Genomic DNA, 22,627 nt, shown 5'->3' on the forward strand with positions numbered 1-22,627 from the left:
AACTAAAGAGAGCTGTCGTACGCCATGTATGTATCAAGAATACAACGATGGAAGATTGAGGTTACAATCAGGCAGCCAAACATGTCATGATCATAGTTCAGGCCGCCAACATTGTAGACTGAGTTATGCTGTACCTACATCTCAACATTGAAAATTTATGGGTCATGTGACTACATGTAGCCATTGGCGGGATTTGGGGGTGTTGGCATAACACACGTGTGTTTTGCGCACTCATAGACTCGTATTCGGCCCCTGCGCGTAGCTCGGTTTGTGCTGAACGGATCAGAGGGGTGGGTGGGTACGAGTACTCTAGAGTACGTCTGAGGTGTCCGAGCCACTCAATGTCAATCGATTCAATCATGGATAGGGGATACGTACAATGTAAGTATGGAAGTGGCAGTCTGCGAAATCCTTCAGCCATCGACTTTGTGCCCATCTCGATTCGCGAAGAGATGGCACTAGTACGTACTTCTTGGGGGGACTTTGAGTTGAACCGTTCAGATGAGTATCGCTTGAGTGCCGATCCTAGATTATCTTCAGCTTACATACCAGGAAAAAGCTTGGGCGGGGCCGGGGGCCGAAAAAGCATGGATGGAGATTCCTTGTCACCCGCAGAGCCGCAACAGGGGTATTTTTAGCGCAAAGCGGAACTTACCGGGCTAATTATCGACGCCTAATTCTAATCTGACGATGAGGAGTTAGACATCCATCATCGTTTGGGGAAGACTGTTTTTTGATGAGGGTGTATGAAGTGGCGGATTGATTTTCCAGTGAGGATGGCCTAAAAAGCTCATAGAGTGCGCACTAGATCTCTTTGGATGAGAGCTAACCGTGGTCTATCGCCACGGCCACGCAAACACGTAGGGATATCATGTCTGCCCTTCTCCTATGGCATTGTCAGGCCAGAGACATTATGATATGGATCTCTGGGCTAGGCACAAAGCGTTACGTTTGATTGGGCGCAGCAGCTCGGCTTGCGAAGGCCAAGTGACCAACGGAAGACAACATGCGCCAAGATGATGAGAAAGGACGCTAGTAGAGACTGACGTCCTGGGATGTACCCGGGAACTCCTCCTGTCTTCAACAAAGCTTATTCTCGTCCGCTCTTTCACGTCCGCCTCTCTCCTTTCTCTACCCCTCTTGATCTCTCTTCAGACCGGTCTCAGGCTGCCACCCACTCTCTTCGATTGCACTGTCCGCTGCAGCTTTCTGTGTGCACTGCTTGTGTCACAGTGTAGTTGAATGGCTACCACATTGCACTTCTAGCTGTCTTCTCTGCGAGGCTGAACTTACATACAACACACGTACAAGTTTGAATTGACAGCTACGGAATAAATACGGGGTCATGCGATCGAATTGATCCCAGGCAATCTTTGACGTAATCTGCTGTTCTAAAGGTTGTGCCCCCCCCCCCCCCCCCCCAAACCCCCCCTTCCGCAGACTCACCCCCGACATCGCCCTCAACCAGTCTCACTTTTGACAGGTCTCACATCAATTACCCGCCCACAACCAACACTTCCAAATAAAATCGTCTCAAACCCCCGTCCCTCTCTTTCACGGCATGATCCCATCGCCTGAATATACGGACACATTCTTCTTCCGCTTCGCCCATCATATCATCGGCTTTGCTTCCTCTCTACCTTCACCAATATCTTTTCCTGCAATGTCTGGCCTTACCACTCAGTCACCAACGCCTCCAGAATTCGTGGAGAACAGCCTTCTGATGAGGCTCCCAACCGAGATCCTCATCCAAATCGTCAAGGAGTGCTCAATATGGTCATTAATAAACCTCAGAGAAACAAGCTGTTTCTTCCGTCGTCTTTCCACTCCAAGCGTCCTCTACAGCAAGGCCAAATACAGTTTCGAAGACACCATGTCACTCCTCTTTTATGCGTCCATAGCGAAGGACCAGGTGCTGGCGCTGAAGCTGTTGCGCAATATGAGAAATATCGAGATTGATTTCGCCAGGCGTGCGGGGGATACTACTGGGCCAACAAGGATGGAGCTCAAAACAATGTCGCCTAAGGACCAGCTGACACACGTGCTTCGGGAGCCTTCGCTACTGTTACTTTCCCGTCACCGTAGAGGAGGAAACGTATGGTACTCCGCGCTCGGGTGGGCAGCTGAGAAGCACCTCGTCTGTTTTATGAAGTTTATGTTCAGAAAGAACCCCGAGTGTGTTGATAATTTAGATCACGAGGGACGGACACCGCTACACATGGCAATCAAAGCAGGCCGCGAGGAATGGGCGGAGTGTCTCTTGGAGGAATATGGGGCCGACCCGAACTGCCATGAGACATCTGCCCTCATCCTTGCTCTTAATGATCCTGAGATATCTAACCAGTTGGTCGCAAAGTTACTCTCGAAAGGCGCGCTTCCGGACTTCAGAGTCGAGCTTAGGGGGAAGTTCTGGACCCCTCTCCATGCTTCTGCCGCTTATCGTGACGCAGCAGTGATTCAAATGATTCTCGATCACGGGGTGGACCCCGATCCAAGGCAAGGGGACCTGGGAAGGGGTAGCACTCCACTTCATCTTGCCGCTCTTCGAAAGGGAGGAGCCGAAATTGTCAGGGCATTACTTAGGTCTGGTGCCGACTACACCTTGGAGAACGAGCAGGGAAAGAACGTCTTTGCATGCTTGGAGAGATCAGGAAACCCGGCCGTTATTGATCTTCTGGAAATCATGTACCAAAGCGACCACAAATTAACCCCCGGCAAGCGCACATACACTCACCTCGCTGTCCAACACGGCGCACTGGAGATGTTGAAAATGTGCATCAGGGACAGGGAAGACCTTGAAGTTGAAGACGGCCATGGCCACCGCCCGCTGTACACGGCCATCAAGTTTCAGCAAACCAAAGCCGCGATGCTACTCACTGAGGCGGGGGCGAAGGAGGATTACTTGATGCAGAAGCACGGGACTTCTCTGCTTCACTTTGCCGCCAGTATTCCTGGCCTCGAATTCTACAGGGAATTGCTGAACAAGGGGTCCAGGCTCCCGTTCAGCGCGGATCGCAAAGGATTTACGCCAATCAGCATTGCGGCCTGGGCAATGGAACACCCTGGGCGCAGACAGAAGGGCTGGAGGCTGCGGGACGGGGAGAAGGAGGCGCTCCTGCTGGCGAACGTCTCGGAGAAGCAGAGGGAGCTGGTCAAGGAGGCTCGCGATGTCGGGGCTCGGCTCGGGACCATCTGGGATGTCGGCGGGGATTACCAGTGGAACAATGAGGAACTCGATGAAGAAGAGGATGGAGACGAAAGCGAGGCCGTGTGGTACGATTAAGGGATGGGATTTCTGTGTCATGATTTACAAGGCTCGCCATAATGGGGGCATGGAAAGCAAATGGGAGGGTACGTGTGGTTGGGGGGGTACTTGTATGTACCTACATGTCAGTGTGCTACATAGCGGCGATATAAACGCTGTAAACGCTCAACACATTCTTCTTATTTCTTTCTATCTTTTCTTTTCTTTTATATTTCTCCTCCATCCTTTGTATCTTTTTGTTTCTTTTTTTTCCCCCTACTATTTTCTCTATCTTCATCGGCGTTTTTCATTGGGGCGGAGGGCTCTGGGGAGGTTGTTTTTGAGGTAATATGGGTTTCTTTTCCCGTCGCGTCTATCATTGGCATACATGCATGGATGGGGGGTTTACTTTACTTTTACTGTCTAGATCTTAATGTTTTCTGTGTTTTGGCGAGGGCTACTGCTGTGGTGCTTCCTGGCTGTATAGAAATTAAAGAATCACTAGATGCTGTGTCTGACCGTCTTCTTCTTCTCTGTCCCCGTTCAAGGCCGTGATATCTGCTGCGAGCGCTCTCCTCTGCTTCGCAAAGGACTTTAATGGCTGAGAACGAGTGGCTCAGCTTCGCCCCTGGCTGGCTACGCTGAACGTTTCGCTCCGCTCACTCTAGGCTACGCCCCCCCCCTCTTCATAAACAAATTACGAATAAGGATGTAAATCAATTAATAATCAATTACATTTCCGTTTCACCATTTTTTTAGTACTAAAAAAAAAGAAGGACTTTTAACAAAACAAGTAAAGCCCCGTTGTGCGCCGCATCCTCAAACTATGTACCTGTCAGATCAGTCTAGAAGACAGCTCCACCTCAAACCTTGCCTGCGCCAGTGGGCCCTTCTCGGATCTCTTTCATCATATCCGTTCCTGGCGGGGAAGTCATGCTCAAAGACCGGCTCCCCCCGCGCTCCTCCCATATTTTTGCTATGTAGGACCGACTGTCTAAAGTGACCACCGAAGAAGCTGATCCGACACTCGGTGAGGATCCCCCGCCGGATTGCGACAGACGGGATCGAGGGGCCCTCCTCCCATCCACAACCAACGGTAATCAATACCAAACTCGGTGATCTTGTAATTGTCCGTTTACCAGTCAGCGGGGGAAGCACTCACATCCGGGGTCACTGATACGAGGTACTGATCAAACAGACGCTGGTGGATGTTCGATTGAAGGTAGAAGCCCATTCTGCTGCAGTGAGTTGATATCCTCGAAACAACTCCATTAGTATCAATGTCCATGTCTGTAATCCATTCCCAATCAAACCCCAGAAGCCAGGATCTGCTCGTTCGTTCCCTGCAGCTGCATTTAACGAACAAATAAATCCCTTGGCGTCACCACGTCGCGTCTCCCTCGCAAACCCGCGTCCACGGAAACCACGAAAACCCCCCCCCAAAACCCCCCCAAACGTGCAATCCCACCACTCCCAATTGCACAAAAAAAAAAAAAAACACACTACTATAACGATGAATCCCCCCGCCAAAAGGATCCAGTCCTTCTTCCGCCCCAAGCATCCCCCCCCCCCCGCCGCCCACCCACCCTCCTCCACCTCCACCTCCACCTCCACCTTCACCTCCGACCCCTTCGAGCCGCTGCCGCCCAGCTCCTCGCGCGCGCCGACGCCGCGCATCCTCGCCGTCGAGATCCCGCCGAGCATCCTGCGCCCCGTGGCCTTCCGCGTCTTCACAAAGAAGCACAACCTCACGCTCAAGTCGGACGCGCTGGCGCTGCTGTGCGCGTTCGTGGGGCGCCGCTGCGGCGCCGACTGGCGCGACTCGGGCATGGGGGAGCGCCTGCTCGACGAGATTGCGCGCCAGTGGAGAAGGAATGAGGGCGCGCAGGGGGTGCTGGTGGATGGGGGGGAGGCGCTGAGGAGTGTTATTAGGGGCATGGAGGTGCCTGGCGCGGGGGGAGCGGGCGCGGGGGCGGGGGAGCTGTTGAGGGTGGGGGCGGGCGTGGAGAGCAGTCAGTTGTGGGGCGCGGAGGTGGAGGCGCATGTTGCGGAGGCGGTGGGGGGCGGCGGCGGCGGCGGGGCGGTGGATGTGGAGGGCGGGGCTGTGGATGGGAAGAGGTTTTTGAAGGTTGTGGATGCGTTTGCGATGCCGAAGTGGGCGTATAATCCGCTGAAGCGCGGGTTTGAAAAGTGAGTGGTTACAACAGCCAATGATTGGAGATGCAAGAATTAGATGTTAGATATTAGACATTGGCACTGACTACGATACACAACAAAAACAGAGCACCAAAACCAACCCTCCTCCCCCCCGCCTCCGCAAAAACAACCCTCTTCCGCACCCGCTACGCCCTCCTGCACCAGCGCCTCCTCCGCACAGAGCTCTTCCTCCCCCCCACCTTCCTCGCGTCCACAAAGGCCGCCACCCAAAAGCAGCACAAGCTCACGCCCATCTCAAACCTGCTCGGCCGCGCCGGACAGAGCTTCCTCCTCTTCGGCATGCTCGCCGTCAACCCCAGCGGCGTGCTGACCCTCATCGACACCTCCGGCGAGATCGTCCTCGACCTGTCCATCGCCGTCGCCGTCCCCGAGGACGGCAGCTGGTTCGCCCCCGGGTGCTTCTGCATCGTCGACGGCGCGTTCGAGGAGAACAGCAAGTTCACGGTCTACACCGTCGGCCAGCCGCTCCCCGAGCGCCGCGATGCCAGCGCGGAGGTCCTTGGGCATGTCGACTTCCTGGGAAACGGCGTCACGCTGGATATGGGCGTTAATTTTGGCAGCGGCGGTGGCCAGCAGGGCCGCGCCATGCGCAGAGCCGAGAGCGAGGAGGGCGTGCGCATGGTGTTCCTTGGCGCCGTGGAGCTGGACGGAAAGGGCGTCCTCGAGGGGCTGCGCAGGGTCTTTGAGATCCTGGAGGAATCGCCGCCGCTGGTGATTGCGCTCATTGGCTCGTTCACTAGCATTGCGATGGGCACGAATGGCGGGAGCGTCGCATACAAAGGTACCCCACCCCCCTTCTCCCCCACCTCCCCCCCCCAAAAAAAAGAAAACATGTACCGGCGATCATTGACTAACACCTTGGGCTTTGGGGGGGGGCGTAGAGTATTTCGACCGCCTGGCATCGCTGCTGGCGGACTTTAGCGCGCTGACGGAGGCGTCGACGTTCGTGTTTGTGCCGGGCGACAACGACCCGTGGGCGAGCGCGTTCTCGGGCGGGTCGTCGGCGGCGCTGCCGCGCAAGGCGGTGCCCGAGATGTTTACGGGGCGGGTGCGGCGGGCGTTCCAGGGGGCGGCGGCGGGCGGCGAGGCGGTCTGGACGAGTAATCCGTGTCGGATTGGGTATTTCACGCAGGAGGTTGTGGTGTGCAGGGATGATGTGGTGGGGCGGTTGAGGAGGAATGGGGTTGGGTTTAGGAGGGGGGAGGGGGAGGGGATGGATGTGGATGTGGAGGAGGGGGAGGGGGAGGGGGGGGAGGAGGAGGAGAGGGAGAAGGCGGTGGTGGTGGTGGATGAGGATGTGAAGGGTGCTCGGAAGGTATGATAACCCCCCCCCCGCCAACAATCTACTTACCCTCTTCTGCTTCTCTGCACCGTAGGGTGGGCGGTGCTGACGAGTGGACTGGATTGTATCACACAGCTCGTGAAAACACTCCTCGACCAAGGCCACCTCTCCCCCTTCGCGCTCGGCACGCGCCCCGTGCTGTGGGACTACTGGCACGCGCTGATGCTCTACCCGCTGCCCACGGCGCTGGTGCTGTGCGAGCCGGCCATGCAGCCGTTCGCGCTCACGTACGAGGGCTGCAACGTCATGAACCCGGGCCGCCTCGTCGAGCGGCGCAGGGCCAGGTGGATCGAGTATCGGCCGGCTACGGGGAGGGGCGAGGTGAGGGAGAGTGTGTTTTAGAGGCGTTTTGGGGGGGTGTTTGTGATGTTAAAATAGAGGTTTCTTTTTTCTTTCTTTTGTTGGTTCGTGGTTTGTGGTGTGGAGCTGCATACGGTCTAGTCGTGAGCTGGCTGGATTAGATGGTCTTTTTCCTCAGGGTAGATAGACTACATGACGTCCGTTTGATTTCCAGCCATGGCAAAAAGTGGCTTTTTATGTAATATATCCATCCAGGCGTCAAGAAGTTGAGGTTTGGTTCTTTCCCGCTCCGCTCTTATGGGTTAATGTTGGCATGCATTGCGGTAGACTACGACCATATATCAACGTGCTTTCGCCGGCTTCATGGCGTATCACTCGCATCTACCCCGGGGGGGGGGGGGGGGGTGCGGGTGGTTTATTTCAGGCGTCTTTGTGGATGTAGGATAGGTGTGGGCATCCACCGATGCCATTATATAGCTGTTTGATAATCCGTGTGTGCCGGGTCTAACAGTGACGGTCCAAGATTGCCGTCGTTCTCTGGCACCGAGACGTAGTGGTGGGCGTGAGACTTGACTGGGCGAGATGTGTTTCTCTTGTTTTTTGGACAATTGTGGGTGAAAGGGGGGGGCCTTGAAAGCTCCCGCGGGTTAGGTCGCATCAGGGCCCCGGGGGGGGGTTCGTAGACTTGGGTACAGTCGGATCTCGCTATAAGGGTTATCTGCTATATAAAAGGGTAATCGTACGACTTCTTGGTCCTTCCTAGGTTTTGGAATTGCAAATTGGCCCTTCCACGCTCTGCAAGGGTGCCAATTTCCTATCCAGAGTGTGGGATTCGACTGTAGTATCTCTTCTAGAGTCTAAAGCGTGTTCTGGCTAAATCTACTAGCTTGGCGTGTATGAAAGCTAACCACCACCACCACCACCACCACCGTGGTGAACAAGGCACATCTTCGACTAGCAGCATAGCTCCTGTAGTGTAGTGGTAACACACCCGTCCGTAGATAAACCCGCTCTTCAGCTGAGAAATCCCGACTAGGGTAGCGGAGGTTCGATTCCTCCCAGGGGCTTTCATTCTTTTTTGGCTTTTTGGTTTTATTCACGGAAAAGGGAGGGCCGGAAGGAAGATAGATCGCCCTCTCCCCTCCCACGGACTGTATATGGATAGGATTTCTAGGCTTGTAGAGGAAGAGAAGACTAGGCGAGAAGCCAACTAACTACACAAGTACATAACGGCCAGAGAGAGGGATTGGAGGCATATAAACAGTCTCAAGACTGGCTTCACAACGAAATGTTATGGTCCCTCGACAGAACTCCAACCTTTTTACCTGTGACAAGTCATTGCGGTTGTTGCTTCTAACAGTTATGTTGTTTTGAATCAACAAGGTCCAGGTACCGGGCCTCTACCGTGCATGCCCTTTGCTCAGGGTGTAGGTGTCTGGGAGTGCCAAGCCTGCCCAAAGTTGAAGGTTTAGCTCTTTTTTATTTTTATTTCTTGTGCTTTGCGCCACATGTACTTAGTAGTGGCCCATATCGCAGTCGAGTTTCAATACTACTTAGGAGTGGCGGATGAGGCAGAGGACATGTCCATCCGAGATCGAAGACGTAGCTAAGAAGTAGGGTTCCATCCGTTCACCGGGTTTGCGTCTACATGCACAGAAACATACAGCTGGGCGGCCTCTCTACGATGGTGATGCGGTGTGGTGGTCGCAAGGGCTTCTGTTGCGGGTTGTGTTTATGTTCGCCATGGGAGCTAGCTACATGCAGCGACATGTATGTAGCCAAAGCTCGCCCCTTACCACACCCGGCTAGAGCAGCGCACCGAGTGACATTCCATGACGGAGGCTTGCGGCTATGCTGCCTGGGCGCCAAGGCATCATCTTCAAAGTCCCGTGGGGCTTAGAGTTGGTGCTGCTGCCGGATGCAGTCACGACCACAACTCAGTGCTGCCTCGCGCGCGCGGGGGAGAGCTGCGAGGAAGGGAGACGGAGGCGGAGACGGAGACGGTTCTACGAGGGCGTTCTGGGGATTTTACTCTAGAATGTCGAAGGCTAAGCTTCGGTGAAAACGCCCGGGTGCTTGATCGACGTTGCGTCATGCAGGATTGGCTGTGTTTCATGATAAATAAATACTACAAGACTTCCCCGACGTGCACGATCACGGACGTTTGGTATAGACCACCACCACCACCACCACCACCTGCCTGAGTCTTCACGGATATAGATACTTACCTTGCCTATCCACTACAGATAATTGCCTATCTACGGACAGGACACAGCTGCAGACATGGACCACTTGAAGAAATGGTCCCGAAAGCTCAAGGGCTCGCAGGATAACACCCCCCCCCGCCCTATAAACCCGGCCTACAACTTCCCGCCCGCCCCGCACCCCTCCGAGTGCTCCCCCGATAACGGGAGTAGTAGCTACGGCCCACCCCCTTCTGAGTACCCCCCCGACAGCAAGAGCAGCTACGGGCCCTCTGAGTACCCCCCGGACAACAAGAGCAGCTATGGCCCGCCCCCCACCAACACCCACACCTACGCCGCACCCCCCTTCCCCCCCAGCGGCGGCAGCAGCAGCACCTACCCCCACGACAGCGAAGCCAGCGACGGCGCCCCGCCCGTCTACACCCCCTCCCCGACCAGCACCTACACAGACGGCTACAAACCGCCCGCCTTCCCGCCCCCCTCCTCCACCACCCCCGAGGACCTCCCCCCGCCACCCAGCATCCCCCACGAGGTCTCGCCCGCCTTCAACTCCACCCGCGCCCTCTCCTCCGCCGGCCACCGCTTCACAGCCCTCAACCCCCTCTTCCCACCACAGCAGTTCCCCCACACGCTCCTCTCCTCCCTCCCCACGCACCCGCCGGCCGCACTCCCGCTCGCCCCCCCGCCCCGCCACTTCCGCGGCTCCGTCGCCGCCGTCAACGGCGGCGTGCTGGTCGAGGCGCGCGGCACGGAGGACACATGTCTCGCCAGCGCCGCCCCGCTGTTCGCCGCCGGCTACCACCACCCGGCGAATACGCGGCGCGCACGCGTGTTTGGGTACGAGGTGATGGTGCTGGCGCTGCCGCGCGAGGCGGCGCTGGTGGCCGTCGGCTTCCTGGCGGCGCCGTATCCGCTGTTTCGGCTGCCCGGGTGGCATCGCGGGAGCTTGGGCGTGCATTCGGATGATGGGCGGAGGTACTGTAATGACGATCATGGGGGGAGGGACTTTGGCGCGCCGTTTAGGGCGGGGGAGAGGATTGGGATTTGTGAGTTTTTTTTTTTTTTTTTTTATCTGTTTGTGGTTTGTTTGGGGGTGGTGGGGTGGGGGGTGTGTGGGTGTGGATGTGAATGCTGACTGTGGGGGTGATAGCTATGAGGTTCCCCGTAGACACCGGCGGCAGGGGGATCGAGATCTTTGTGACGCGCGATGGGAAGCCGGCGGGGGATTGGAGGCTGTATGAGGAGATGGATTCGCAGCGGGGGAAGAACCCCGCTGAGGGCCTCGACGGGAGTAGGGATATATATGCGGCGATTGGCGTCTGGGGCAGCGGCTTGAGGGTCGTGGTGGATAATTTTTATAGCAGGGAGGAGTAGGCTATGGGGAATTTGAGGCGTGTTTCTTTTCTTTTCTTTTCTTTCTTTCTTTCTTTCTTTCGGTGGTTGGAGGGGTTTAATGCGCCTGGTTTATAGCTGGAATGGGCTGGCTTGGTTGTGGTGGACGGGGGGTTTGAGGGCTAGCTTGGGAGCTGTGGTTGTGCGGTCTTTGGCAAGGGAGTGTTGGCCTTGGGGTTAACGCCTATTACATTCCAATTAACTCTCCACGAACGTACAGGAATGGGTTTAACCTCTTGGTTGTCTTCCTTCCTATTACCCAGTCCTAGGCCTTGTGGTTCGCTTTGTGCTAGGGGCTGCGGGTTGTAGCTTTGATAGAACTACTAGAAAACAAAAACATTTGCGCAGAATGGGTTGTCCAGGAAGTCCTAGAAACATCACGTTGAGTGGGATGTGTTAGTATTGAACTGGGCGTTTTATACTCAACTACATGTAGCTATGTAGCACCTGGGGTCTCTGGGCCTGTTGACTCGCACAGAGTATGTACAGTAGCCACCATTGCCAAGCTGATGGCTCCGAATATATACACATAGCTCCCTGATAGTGTGGTCCATGAGCCGGCTCGGCCTTTTGACTACTAGGCTCGAGCTAGCTCGAGCTTTTGGTAGGGGCTCATGAAAAGGCTCGAGCCGGTGGCCAATGATCGATATAACAGGAAACACTTCTGCCAAGACCAGGAATTGACGAAGATCAAGATCAAAGAGCAGGAAAAAAAAAATAGCTCCATGGAACCATCATCTGCACTTTGAGGGGGGGGTCAGATTCCCCAGGAAGACGGTAAGCCTATGAAGTTCCCACATTGCAACTCTTCGGGACATATCAAAGTATAAGTAAAATTAGGCTCCATGAGCCGGCTCAAGCCAGCCACGAGAAAGGGCTCGAGCTGCCTCGGGCTCGCTGGGCAGTAAGGCTCGGTTGTGAATGAGCCGAAAGCTCGAGCCGTCTCGGCCCATGGGCCACACTACTCCCGGGGGTATCAAGGAGAGGGAAAAGGATACTGATCCCAAATCCGATACTCTGCTAAGCTCATATGCTTTCATAATCTTAGTGGAGATCTGGTTAGGACTCGGCAAAGCAAAGATAAAGATAACCCCACCGAGCGGGCCCCCCCTGTGTTGGGTTGGGGGGGGGGGGGGGTTTAACATTGATTTAGGACACTGTATCAGCGGCCCCCCAAGTTCGAGTCCTGGGTCAGGCGGTTATCGTACGGGGTGGTCCTAACCATCCCCCCCCTGACTTGCTGCAGTTTTTGCTGGCGGATTTTAATTTTCCGAGAAGCCAGCGCTCAATTAAATCAGTGCTAAGTTCACCTCACGAGATGAATGGTTGGAAACATTGGGAGTGGGCCCATTGGCTAGCAGAAAGAGGTGTCCTAACCGGGAACTTTTTATTTACTACATGCTACTCTTTTGGTCTGTCCCTATCTGCTCCCATTCTCGGCGTACTGTAGTCAGACTCCGTCCAATGGGAGGCCGGCTACGAGTACAGGGTTAGGGTTGTTGAAAGATCTTGTCTCAGATCTAGAGACCGAGTGATCTTTTACGGGAGCTAGTATTAACCAAGATTGTTTTTTTTAATGAATCTATCCCTTGGGGGCCAGTGAGACACGCAGATTCCAGAATTTTCCCATCTCAGGAGTGATTTCCAGTGGCAAAGTCACTGAGCCTGATACGATGCTTAATCACTACGCCACGCTCCATCATTCGATCGAGGAAACGTGACTTGGCTTTGCTTCGATAGGAAGTCCTGTCTCGGATAGATGTATGCCTCTTCTTTCTACTATTACGAATTGACCGTGAAACTTTTAACTTTACGCTAGTGAAACCTTAATATTGCTGATCCTCCCGCTATAAAGATACCTCTCCCTTCCCTTCGTTCCAAAACCTCGCCCCCCACCGCCACAATATATCACCACCACCGTTACTATCGCTATCGCCATCATTAATAGTACCAAGGTGGGTCAATCCATCGTGATAATTAGAATAGCCACCACTAAGAACCACCACTATAGCTAATAGCGGCAGCAGCAGCAGCAGCAGTAACGGTGGCAGCAGCCAGCAACGGTGGCAGCAGCCAGCAACGGTGGCAGCAGCCAGCAACGGTGGCAGCAGCAACAACGGTGGCAGCAGCAACGGTGGCAGCAGCAGCAGTGGCGGAGCAGCGGTACCAGCAGACACGACGGACAGAGATATACCGTATCTACAGTAAATAATATAATTGAGAATTGAAATATATAATAAATAATAAAAAGATCACTTACCTCTAAATGACTAGTCATTTATTAACGGTGGTCATGCATGTAAATGACTATTTTAAAAGACCCAGTCATTTAGTCTCACCGATCTTATGCGGGCAAGTCGATATTCAATAAATCCTCCCTGAATACCTTTGACGGCAAAATCTATAGTGAATACTATTTTCCAGGACTTGAGTTTAATTACATCCAGACCCCCTGGGCTCGAACCATATGATATGAGCCTTTGTCTCTAAAATGGGAGCCTAGGCTGCTCATGCCCATCGATTCATTACTTTCTAATGTTAGGCCATTCTAATTAATGCTGTAAACTGGAAATATTAACTCGGTTGGGCAGAATCTTCCTCAGGTAGACCTAACCCTGATTCCGTAAGCTTCTCTGGTGTGAAGAGTAACGCTCGTCACCCCTCCTTCAGCAGGTCTTTTCTTCTCTGGAGCGAGTTCACCCTGTTTTGGCAGCGTTATAGCCCCAGTTACAGCTAGCTTGATGGGTATCTCCACACTAATAAGCTGTGAAAACCGGCTACAGACGAAGGGATGTGACGATAGTAAGATCGAACGCGTCGTGGGGGACACTTTGTCTCAGATCAACGGTTGTCGATCGCCCGTATTTGATATATATGAAAGCCACGTGCATGATGACGCACTGACCAGGAGATATGCCAAGCATCACCGAGTGATAGATCATGACGACGATAGACTGATTGTGCAAAGGTGGGCTGCTTAGGTTGATGCATGTGTAGATCCTGAGTAACATCCTCTTAAGGAAATACTATGCTGCACTATCTCTCTCCGATAACGGTACTTGGGCGCTTGAATGGTGATTCATAGCAAGGCTACTACAAATTGCCTCCTGGGAGAGAAGGAGGGAGGGAGGTGGCTACTTCTCGTGCCACTGTGGGGGGTAATTATAATGTTGGCATTGTGATAGAGGCGTTGTTCTGATTGGCTGCTGTCACACAACGTCGTTGTGAGCAAGCAAGCTACAATCTGGCTATGGCAGAAGAAGCTCTGTACGGGTAGGATGTCAATCCTGCGGCACACCTGCCTTGATCCGTCTTAGTGGCCTTGTTGCTGCCCATACTCCTGTGGCGAACTGTGGCTTCCGTGCGAAATCTTTTCAAAAAGATGGTGTGTGCAGGGTTGACATCCTTATTCCGCCATAGTGTTAGTATGTATCTCTACGATTACGTTCACCTCAAGCTTCCACAACATATATTCAGTCTCGACCTCTCCCCCACTCCACGTACGCGTGCACCACACCTCAATCAATGTTAATTACCCCCACGTCTCCAGCTCACATCTTGCCATCTCTACTAACAGGTACTTAAGGTTTATGATTTTCCCTTTTTTATGGCCGCGGGCCAAGCTGGATGAAGATCTCGTTCTCATATCAATCTTGACTAAATCTTCCAGGCCACCCTCGATTCTTCAGCAGGGCTCGACTCACACGTGCATAAAACATCTGATTTTACGCATGCCGGCCGCCTATGAGTCCAAGAGCTGGATCTTGAGGTCGAGACTCAAACTCGGGTGATCATAAGCCGAGTCGGCTCGGCCCGTATCAAAAGATCGACCCAAGAGATACACAACTTGAAATTAAAGCTTTGTCTCGGCTCCAAAATATCAATCCAATCCAGGGGCGAGCCATGTGCTGCTTCAGGGATCGGATTTGAACTGATGTTAATATCGGAGACAGTGGCAATCGGCATCAATCTACCCTTCTTGGGCCATGGGATCCGAGGGCTCAACGTTTTATACATGAGTATTAATTCTCTCGAATCTCCCCATCACCGGAGCCGCAAATAAATGAAGGCGATGTGGCAAAATATGGACGTTTCCAGATTCAATGCATGTATTGTCATAGACTACGGTCTGCATACAATTAATGAATTAAACAAAAAAAAAAAAAAAAAAAAGATTCAATGCATATGGGTTAGGGTTATTTCTCGGCGGACATCGCTGTCCAGCCATCTGAGGGATATGTTGCTCAAAATTTACTATTTCTTTTATAACAGATAACTATCAAGACCAAAGATTTTAAGGCCCTCGAGTTCGCCACATCGCCTCGAGATTCAGAGAATTCTCATTGGAACAGAAACCGCTAACTTTTACGCTTGACTCACCAACGAACAATGGTTCTAATGCAAAAGGATAAGAAAAGGAGATAATAGCTCAGACAACAAATCTATCTACATACTTGTAGGATGTCGTCTTCGTCTTCGATTTTGCCAAGGGCTGACTGGCGATATGGGCGAGCTTTAGCCCTACATATGATGCAATTTTTAACTCAATTGCACACCAGGAGGAAGCTTCCGTTATGCAGTTAGTTACACACGCATTCCCTGCGGATGTTCGCGCCAAGTTTTGAACGTCCGCTCATGGACGTTAAAGGAAATATATTTGCAATCAAAGATGCGTAATCCCATTGGACCTGCGCCTGCAAGCTCGAGTCCCACTTTCCTGGATCATGGGTGAGAAATACGGAGTCAACTTCAAACTATATATCAAGGTTAAATTATTCTTTAAGAAGAAAGTACGGGTACATCTGCCGATAACCATCTATTACTTACATCCTGGGCACCATCTCCAAGTTCTGGGCTCATCTGGAGGCATGCACGTCAAGTATGTAATACATACTGGCATATAGGATAATAATATAGATAACCTCACCCCTGAGGTTATGATAGGACACAAGGTTCTGACTAGCCAACGGTTGATGCATCAACGGCTGCAGGCCCAGGTTAACAACAGCGAATTGAACCTCATTTTGGTGATACCTAACCTCTCACAACATCACCAGAATGTTAGCTGCAGCTGCAGCTGCCCCGCACTTTGGTGTAAGGCGATGCCTATTAGTCGAAAAGTCCACAGGCCAAATCCAGTGATTTACGTGTCCAATTGTTCTTCTGGATACGTACCAGATCGGCTTTCTGAGACAATTTACTACAGTTCCCGCTTTCTGGGCAACACGATAAGCGTGGTGAATCTTGAAATCAGGTTTTATTCATTGCTATTCGCTGAAGGCCATGGGCCAAATTGGCCCTCGAATTGAAGGCGATTTGATGAATACAGTAGCGAGAATAATTGATATTCAGGCAACGGCACTCTGCGTAGCTTCAGGGTCAAATCTAACGTTTAATACGGATCTCACTTTCATTGGGCAATATATTTATTTGATGGCGTGAGACGAATGATTAGTAAGTTATTCGAGACCGGAGCTTAGGGAATTTCACATGATAGCAAACATCTTGGTGCTTGCTGGCATGCAGATGTTCATGAAACAAAACCTGCCAATAACGTGGAGGACTAAGTTTGGCTGCATAAAACGCACCTTCCTAAAATGAGCTGATCAGAACCTCTCGTAAAGTAAATGGAATGACCTCGCTCCATGGCTAACATACATATCAACATCTGCAGCCTCATTCTTTAGTGGCAAAGTAAGGGCCGGTGAATGCAAGAGAAGAGATAGCTCTCGTTTAAACCCAGCAATTCCCAAAGATGGGTTGACTATTTCCTCGAGGGACGAGAGGGGGCGTGGAGGGGGAGGGGAACATTGACAGTACCGGCAACCATATGCACAGCACTATATAATTGACTTGCCTGAAGTTCAAAATGTGAGTATTGAATGGGAAACAATATTTTTTTTAAAGAAAAACGTTTACAGGGATGACCGGGCATCCTTCCAAGCCAACATTTTATCCGTTCTTAGCATCAATCTACTGCATAACTTCCAATTTGGGGCCACTTTGTTCATAAAGTGATACCATTGGTACGGGACCAAGCTTTTCCTGTGTTGCTATCAGCTCTACTACTGCCGTGTGGTGGTGTGCGCGCGTGGTAGTTAGCGAATATCACTGCCTTAGATTAAATACCTGCATAAAAACTTCTACGTACATGCGTTGATACGTAACCTAACCCTCCCTTTTATGATTACTAGTATTTTTGTTTGCCAAGATCAGGAACAAAACTCCCTAATACCCCCGAGAAATTTCGACTTCAGCTATCTAGGGTCCTCGTGATGGAAGTTGCAGCTACATGTTATACAAGAGAAGAGCCCTACTGGCTGGTTGCAATTGGTAGACTTCTCTCTCTCTCTACTACATACCAGACTACATAGTTAGCGCTCTGGGTATATATGCCATGATATAATTATATATATATCCGGCAGCGCGCGTACGTACGTACGGTACGTACATTTGCATATTAATGCGCCCCTCCCCAAAATTGGGTTCGCGATAAGTGGGAAAAAACGCAGACCTAATCACTAGGGCTGAAATTTTTTTTGCTTTGAGCTGTCTGTCCTGTCTGTTCTACAAGTCTTTCAAAAATTATTTTCCACGGCATCAGTACGACACCCTCCGGCTACTCTCCAAGAAAGCTAGAGTATCATGCAGCCATGAACATGACTCGCATATGCAGGCATGTTGTCTGTTCGTACTCTACTCTACGCTACATGAGGCTAGCTACCCAGCCAGCCTTGGCGAAGCACGCTGCAACCCCATTGGCGGGTGGACGACAGTGGTACATGGCACTGGGACGAAAACCAAACCGAACCGGCCACTTGAGGCAAAATTACACAGCGAGCTAGCGGGGGAGGGGTGGGTGTGGAAAATGGTGCAATATGATCATTGGTTCTGTATTAACAAAAAAAATAATAAGCCATCTACAACACAAACACCTGTTGTGGAATTCGAATTTCTAGCAAGCGTAAATGTAAAAATGTAAAATATAGAACGTAAACGTAAACCGTGTGAGAGACGTAACATCATGAATGTTTACACAGAAACCTCGAAGAGGGGAGAAAAAAAGCAGGCTAGCAAATAGATCATGTACATATAACAAATTTTTTAAAACTCTTCCGGTCGATCCCTCATCCCTCATCCCTCATAATCATCATCATCAAACCCCCAGCATATTGAACCGAATTGGTGGCTTTGCTTAGCAAAAAATAACAAAAGAAAAGCGTTAAACGTTAACAAAAAAGGAAATGGCTTGTAGTTGAAGAACAACCTGTTACTAATCCAAAAATTAAAAAGAACAGAAAACAAAAACTAAAAAATACACTAAAAGCACACAACGATAACCTTCGCCCCCAGCTATCCCCGCCGAAATTCCCCAGCCTAACAAATGAAACTCCCCTTAAAAATACCCGATCGTCAAGTTCATGAATACCTCCTCACAGGAGTAGAGCTATAGACGCCCTCTCCCTCTCTCCGTCCACCATAGCTCCTCCGCACCTCATTCGTATACAACCTTCCGCCACTGGCATACCCATCATCACTGGACCCCTGATCCGACCGATACCCAATATAGCTCGACCTGACCCTCTCGCCTCCGGGGTTTACCGTATACCGTCTCTGCCCCGCCGCCCTCACGCCGCCCGCATGAACATGCGGCGCATAGCCGGTTTTGTGCGCGGCCTGGTAGTGCGACGGCGGGCCGCCCTGATGAATCACGGGGCCGAGGCCGTCCGCCTGCAACACCATCGGCTGGTTGAAGCCCATTTCACCGCTGCGGATGCTGGACGTGGGGCTGTCGAGGCTGCTGCGGCTGTAGCGGCCGCCGGGGCTGAGGCGCGGGGACAGCTCAGAACGCCCCATGGGCGTGCTTTGGATCAGCACGGGGGGAGGCGTGGTGGAGCGCCTACGGCTAGAGAGCGGGATACGGGTGCTCGTGCTAGTGTAGGCGGCGGCGCCGCGGTAGGCGTCGGGGGAGGCGTGGTAGCGTGTTGTACGCGCGGCGGTGGAGTAGTGTGGGTGGGAGTGGCGGTCGTAGGATTTTTCGATGATGGGGAGGGTGCGGGTGGTGCGGTGGTAGTCGTAGTCGACGGATTGGGAGCAGGTGCACATGGTGGATGAGTGTTTGGGGTTGTTTGTTTGAGAACTTTGTGAGTGAATGGAATTCGTTCCTTGAGGAAGGTGTAGTAGCAGTGTAGGGCTTTGTGTGTTTGATGTTTGAGTAAGAATGACTCTCGTGCTGTCCTTCTTCAAACAAAACACGGCGGAACAGTAGCGATACTTATATCTGCAACACGCCCCCCTTTAGCCAAGTCCCGAGTGAGCGCCTGTGAATTTTTTTTTTCTTTATCTGCAATGCCCTTCACCGGCCGCCGGGGGGATGGGGAGGGGGTGGTGTTGGTGGGGGAGGGTCAATTATCAGATGTGTAGGGATGATCCCACTGAGCTCTCATGCTCAATAGTTGCAAAGTGTAGGCAGGATGCCTATATTAGGGAGTGTAGGAGGGAATCAGCGGGTTAGTTATCTTTTGAATAGGGCTACATGAACATCCCGCTGATAGGTGGAGGCGAAATTGGGGCGCGATGTTCCGGTAAGTCGTCTCCGCAGATGGATGCAGGTTAGGTGTGGTGGGGTGGTTGTTTGCAGAGCAGAGAGAGCTACAGGTACCACAAATAATGTCAGCAAGGTGCCTATAATTTTTTCTTTCTTTCTTGTCCTAGGCTGATAGGGTATGTCTGTGGGTAGAGCACTCTACCTACAGCCAGTACTAGTACGTACCTAGGATTAGTACTCTACTCTACCAGTGAATGCAGCAAGCACATCTAAGGGGGGAGTTCCCCCTTCGGCGACACAGCCAGCGAGCCGGCCGCTGTACTGATCTGCCCTTTTCCAGAGACTCCATCCAGTAGCAAGGAGCTCAATTGGTGATCCCCGAATTTCACCACATTCCGCGGGAATCCAGGGCGGTAATTTCTGGGCGAAAACCACTAACAATCACTACTGATTGATTGATTGTAGTAGGTTGTTGCTGGTTGGAGGTACCCGTACCGTACCTACTCTACGTGTTTGTACCTACGGGGGGCCCAGTTGGAAAATCTAGAACCTTGGAAGAAAAAAACCAAGTAATGCCATGTACCGAAACTCGTTTCTGGACGATCCATTGTTCAGGTTTGATTGCTGTAGAGAGTTCGAATCTGGAAAATCCTTGCAGGTGAAGGAACGCGTGCCCTGCCCATGACTGACAGTAGCGTAGCAGCAGCAGTAGACGTACTACTAGTGGGTCTTAGTTGTAGATCAACCCTCATAAACGCCTGCATTTTCGGATGATGCGCCATGCCCTGCCCAATTATTAGCTGTCGGCGTTTGGTTACCGTACCGACCTTATCGACTTCTCTCCCCCAACCCAGCAATCCCCAATATATTCCAAGACAAGATGACGAATAACTAGGAAAAAATCCAACCTCTTTGGCCAAGTAAAAGTAAATTGTAAAGTAGGGAAAGGGCAAATAATAAAATTATTACCCATCACAAACCAAACCCCAACCCACAACGCCCCTCCGCCCCCCCACCAATAGAGAGCCTCCCAAAAAGCAAAAACCCTGACGTCAAAGTCCAAAAAAAATAATTGTCGCCGCAGCATCTTGTCCCATAAATGCGATATATTTATTCACAGTCTGATTGGAAACTCAATTGGGGGGGTCCGGGGGGTCCGGGGGGTGAAAGCAGAGGGCCCCAGTTATTTTTTTTTTTTTTTTTATTTTTTCTCCCGTCGCACAAAAGAATGGGAACCCTTTTCTGGGCGGTGCGGTGCGGATGTTTACATTCGAAAAAGTCTGCAACAATTGGGAAAATCGCTCAACATGCGATAGTGGGCGTGCGCGCGGGCGGGCGGGCAGGACAAGTTCCCTAGCTGGCTAGCTGGATAGACCGTCGTAGGCTGCGGTTAGATATCCATAGGCAGGCAATTGCAATCGTATCTCGCTACCTCTCCGTTAATTTGTTCAGGCGAGAAATTTGGATACGTTCGGTAAACTGTAGCTGCTGGTTCTAGGAGAGGATAGACGACAGTCGTGTGACATGACATCCGACGGATTACATTACCAGTGTTGAGCAATCAATTGCAAGGCTGCTAGGGCTGGTACTGTTCCCACTGCATGATAATTACTGTAGGAGTAGTTTGCGTCTCCTCATATTTCCTCTCTCTTTTTTTTTATTTTTTTTTATTTTTTTTATCTGCTGTGCAGTGTTGGAATTGTTTTCCTGTTTTTCCCGGCGTACGTTAGCGATCTATCTTGTAATTTTATACTGCATGAGCAGAGCAGGAAAAACCAGGGCCTAGAGATTTCTCGAAATCCTATTGACCGCCTAGCTAGTCTCCAGAACCCTCCCCCGCCCCTTTCTCTCGCATACAGATACAGAGCCTGGGGTAGCTGGGTATAGAGTACGGTAGGTAGTACGATAACTCGGCCTAAGTGCAAAAAAAATAAATGTTTCCGTAGTAGGACCAAATTAGAGTAAGAATGCTAATCAGGACTCCCCAGCCCTGACTCTCCACGACCGACTCTTCCCACCAAGTTGATTCCAAGGCCGCAAAACGCCCCGAGGTATCAAATCTAAGACACACACCTCACCCATGTCACCCGATTTGATTTTGATTCATATATTTTTTCGGAGAAAATCAATTTTTTTGTTTTTGTTTTTTGGTGCAACGTCGTGAGACAAGACAGCTAACACTGACATTGACAACGAGGTTGAAACATCATGTGTGCTGATGCCTGAGGTTTGGGGTTTTTGTTTTGTTTGGGTGTTGTTTGAGGATGGTTTACATACCTGCCTGAGAATGGGAATGAGAAACATGCGCGGGATAGGATACGTGGGAGGGATTCGATGTATATCCGACCCGACCCCGACCCCCGACCCCGACCACACCGCACAGCACCGCACAGCACCGCACAGCACGGCACTGGTATGCCCAGTGTCGAGAATAGATGTCGTTAAGCTTTGTAATTCTATTCGATGATGTTTTTAGCCCGCTCTCTACAGCGTTTACCCCCTTTCTTTCCTTCTTTCGAATTATTTCTTTCCTTCAGCCCGTGTCTTCTCCCAAGTATAGCACATTAACAACAAACAGTAGTACGTACCCAGCATAAAGGGCAAAAACGAGTGTTCCTGTGCGAAATTAATGCGGCATCGAACGATGATGCGCGGCGCCCATCTGGTCAGTAACAGTTCAGAGAAGCAAGCAGCCCGTCCAGTGCAACCCCCCGCACCGTAATGGCATCTCGTAATCCTCGCTCGCGTTCGCAGCTTCACGATCGTACATCGAGTGGGGAAAAACGCTGTTAATCCTCATGACCTGGTTTGCTGCTTCTTTTTTCAAACGCAATGAGCCTGGCCTGTGTGTAGGCTTCAGATCAGATGCATTCCACTACATTGTAAAAGTATGTAGGTGGGTACAGCAGCAGCAGCAGCAGCAATGGCCGTCCAAGCAATCACGATATCGATATCCAGCTCACTTCGAAATCCGCAACCCGTCCGTCGCATCGGGAAATGACAGGGCTGGTTGATATCCCACGATCGATTTAACGGTCGAAGAAAGAAACAAAGAAACAAAAGAAAAAGTAACAGTGTCCAACATCGGAATCGGAAATATGTAATTCCTGTCATGTCAGGAAGGCTGCGGTATGTAGGTACTCCACATACATAGATACTCCAATGCGACCGATCGGCCAGCTATGTTTACAAACCAACCCTCGGTGATCGATTCGCCCTACATGTCTGTTTGTTTCCTGGTGCTCGGGAGAGTACATACAGGCAGTCGGTCAGGCAGGCAGGTACGCTCAGGAACATCGACAGTTGTATAGTAGGATCGCAAAGTCCAGGAGGCCAGGGGAAAAAAAATTTGTCTTTTCAACGAGGCTTGCATTTTTTTT

At 51.6% G+C, this 22,627-nt stretch overlaps 5 protein-coding genes across 5 annotated transcripts; 4 read left to right on the forward strand and 1 right to left on the reverse strand.

Annotated features, from left to right (window-relative positions):
- Positions 1–1,663: 1,663 nt before the first annotated feature.
- On the forward strand, positions 1,664–3,283 carry H6S33_012069 (uncharacterized protein; the record flags this gene model as incomplete). Its single annotated transcript, XM_044843439.1, has 1 exon — positions 1,664–3,283. One exon carries the CDS (start codon positions 1,664–1,666, stop codon positions 3,281–3,283), a length of 1,620 nt encoding a protein of 539 aa, XP_044695737.1.
- Positions 3,284–4,757: 1,474 nt separating this feature from the next.
- H6S33_012070 (uncharacterized protein) lies at positions 4,758–7,145 on the forward strand (the record flags this gene model as incomplete). Its single annotated transcript, XM_044843441.1, has 4 exons — positions 4,758–5,434; positions 5,527–6,242; positions 6,343–6,776; positions 6,879–7,145. The coding sequence occupies 4 exons, from the start codon at positions 4,758–4,760 to the stop codon at positions 7,143–7,145; spliced, it is 2,094 nt and encodes a 697-aa protein (XP_044695738.1).
- Positions 7,146–9,386: 2,241 nt separating this feature from the next.
- H6S33_012071 (uncharacterized protein) lies at positions 9,387–10,681 on the forward strand (the record flags this gene model as incomplete). The annotated part of the gene is made up of 2 exons (XM_044843442.1): positions 9,387–10,353; positions 10,458–10,681. The coding sequence occupies 2 exons, from the start codon at positions 9,387–9,389 to the stop codon at positions 10,679–10,681; spliced, it is 1,191 nt and encodes a 396-aa protein (XP_044695739.1).
- Positions 10,682–12,372: 1,691 nt separating this feature from the next.
- On the forward strand, positions 12,373–12,911 carry H6S33_012072 (uncharacterized protein; the record flags this gene model as incomplete). Its single annotated transcript, XM_044843443.1, has 3 exons — positions 12,373–12,416; positions 12,555–12,654; positions 12,711–12,911. The coding sequence occupies 3 exons, from the start codon at positions 12,373–12,375 to the stop codon at positions 12,909–12,911; spliced, it is 345 nt and encodes a 114-aa protein (XP_044695740.1).
- Positions 12,912–18,118: 5,207 nt separating this feature from the next.
- On the reverse strand, positions 18,119–18,805 carry H6S33_012073 (uncharacterized protein; the record flags this gene model as incomplete). The annotated part of the gene is made up of 1 exon (XM_044843444.1): positions 18,119–18,805. The coding sequence occupies one exon, from the start codon at positions 18,803–18,805 to the stop codon at positions 18,119–18,121; it is 687 nt and encodes a 228-aa protein (XP_044695741.1).
- Between the last annotated feature and the right edge of the window lie 3,822 nt (positions 18,806–22,627).

This window comes from Morchella sextelata (genome assembly GCF_020137385.1).
Source record: "Morchella sextelata strain SCLS chromosome Unknown scls_7, whole genome shotgun sequence".
NCBI classification, from domain to species: Eukaryota; Fungi; Ascomycota; class Pezizomycetes; order Pezizales; family Morchellaceae; genus Morchella; species Morchella sextelata.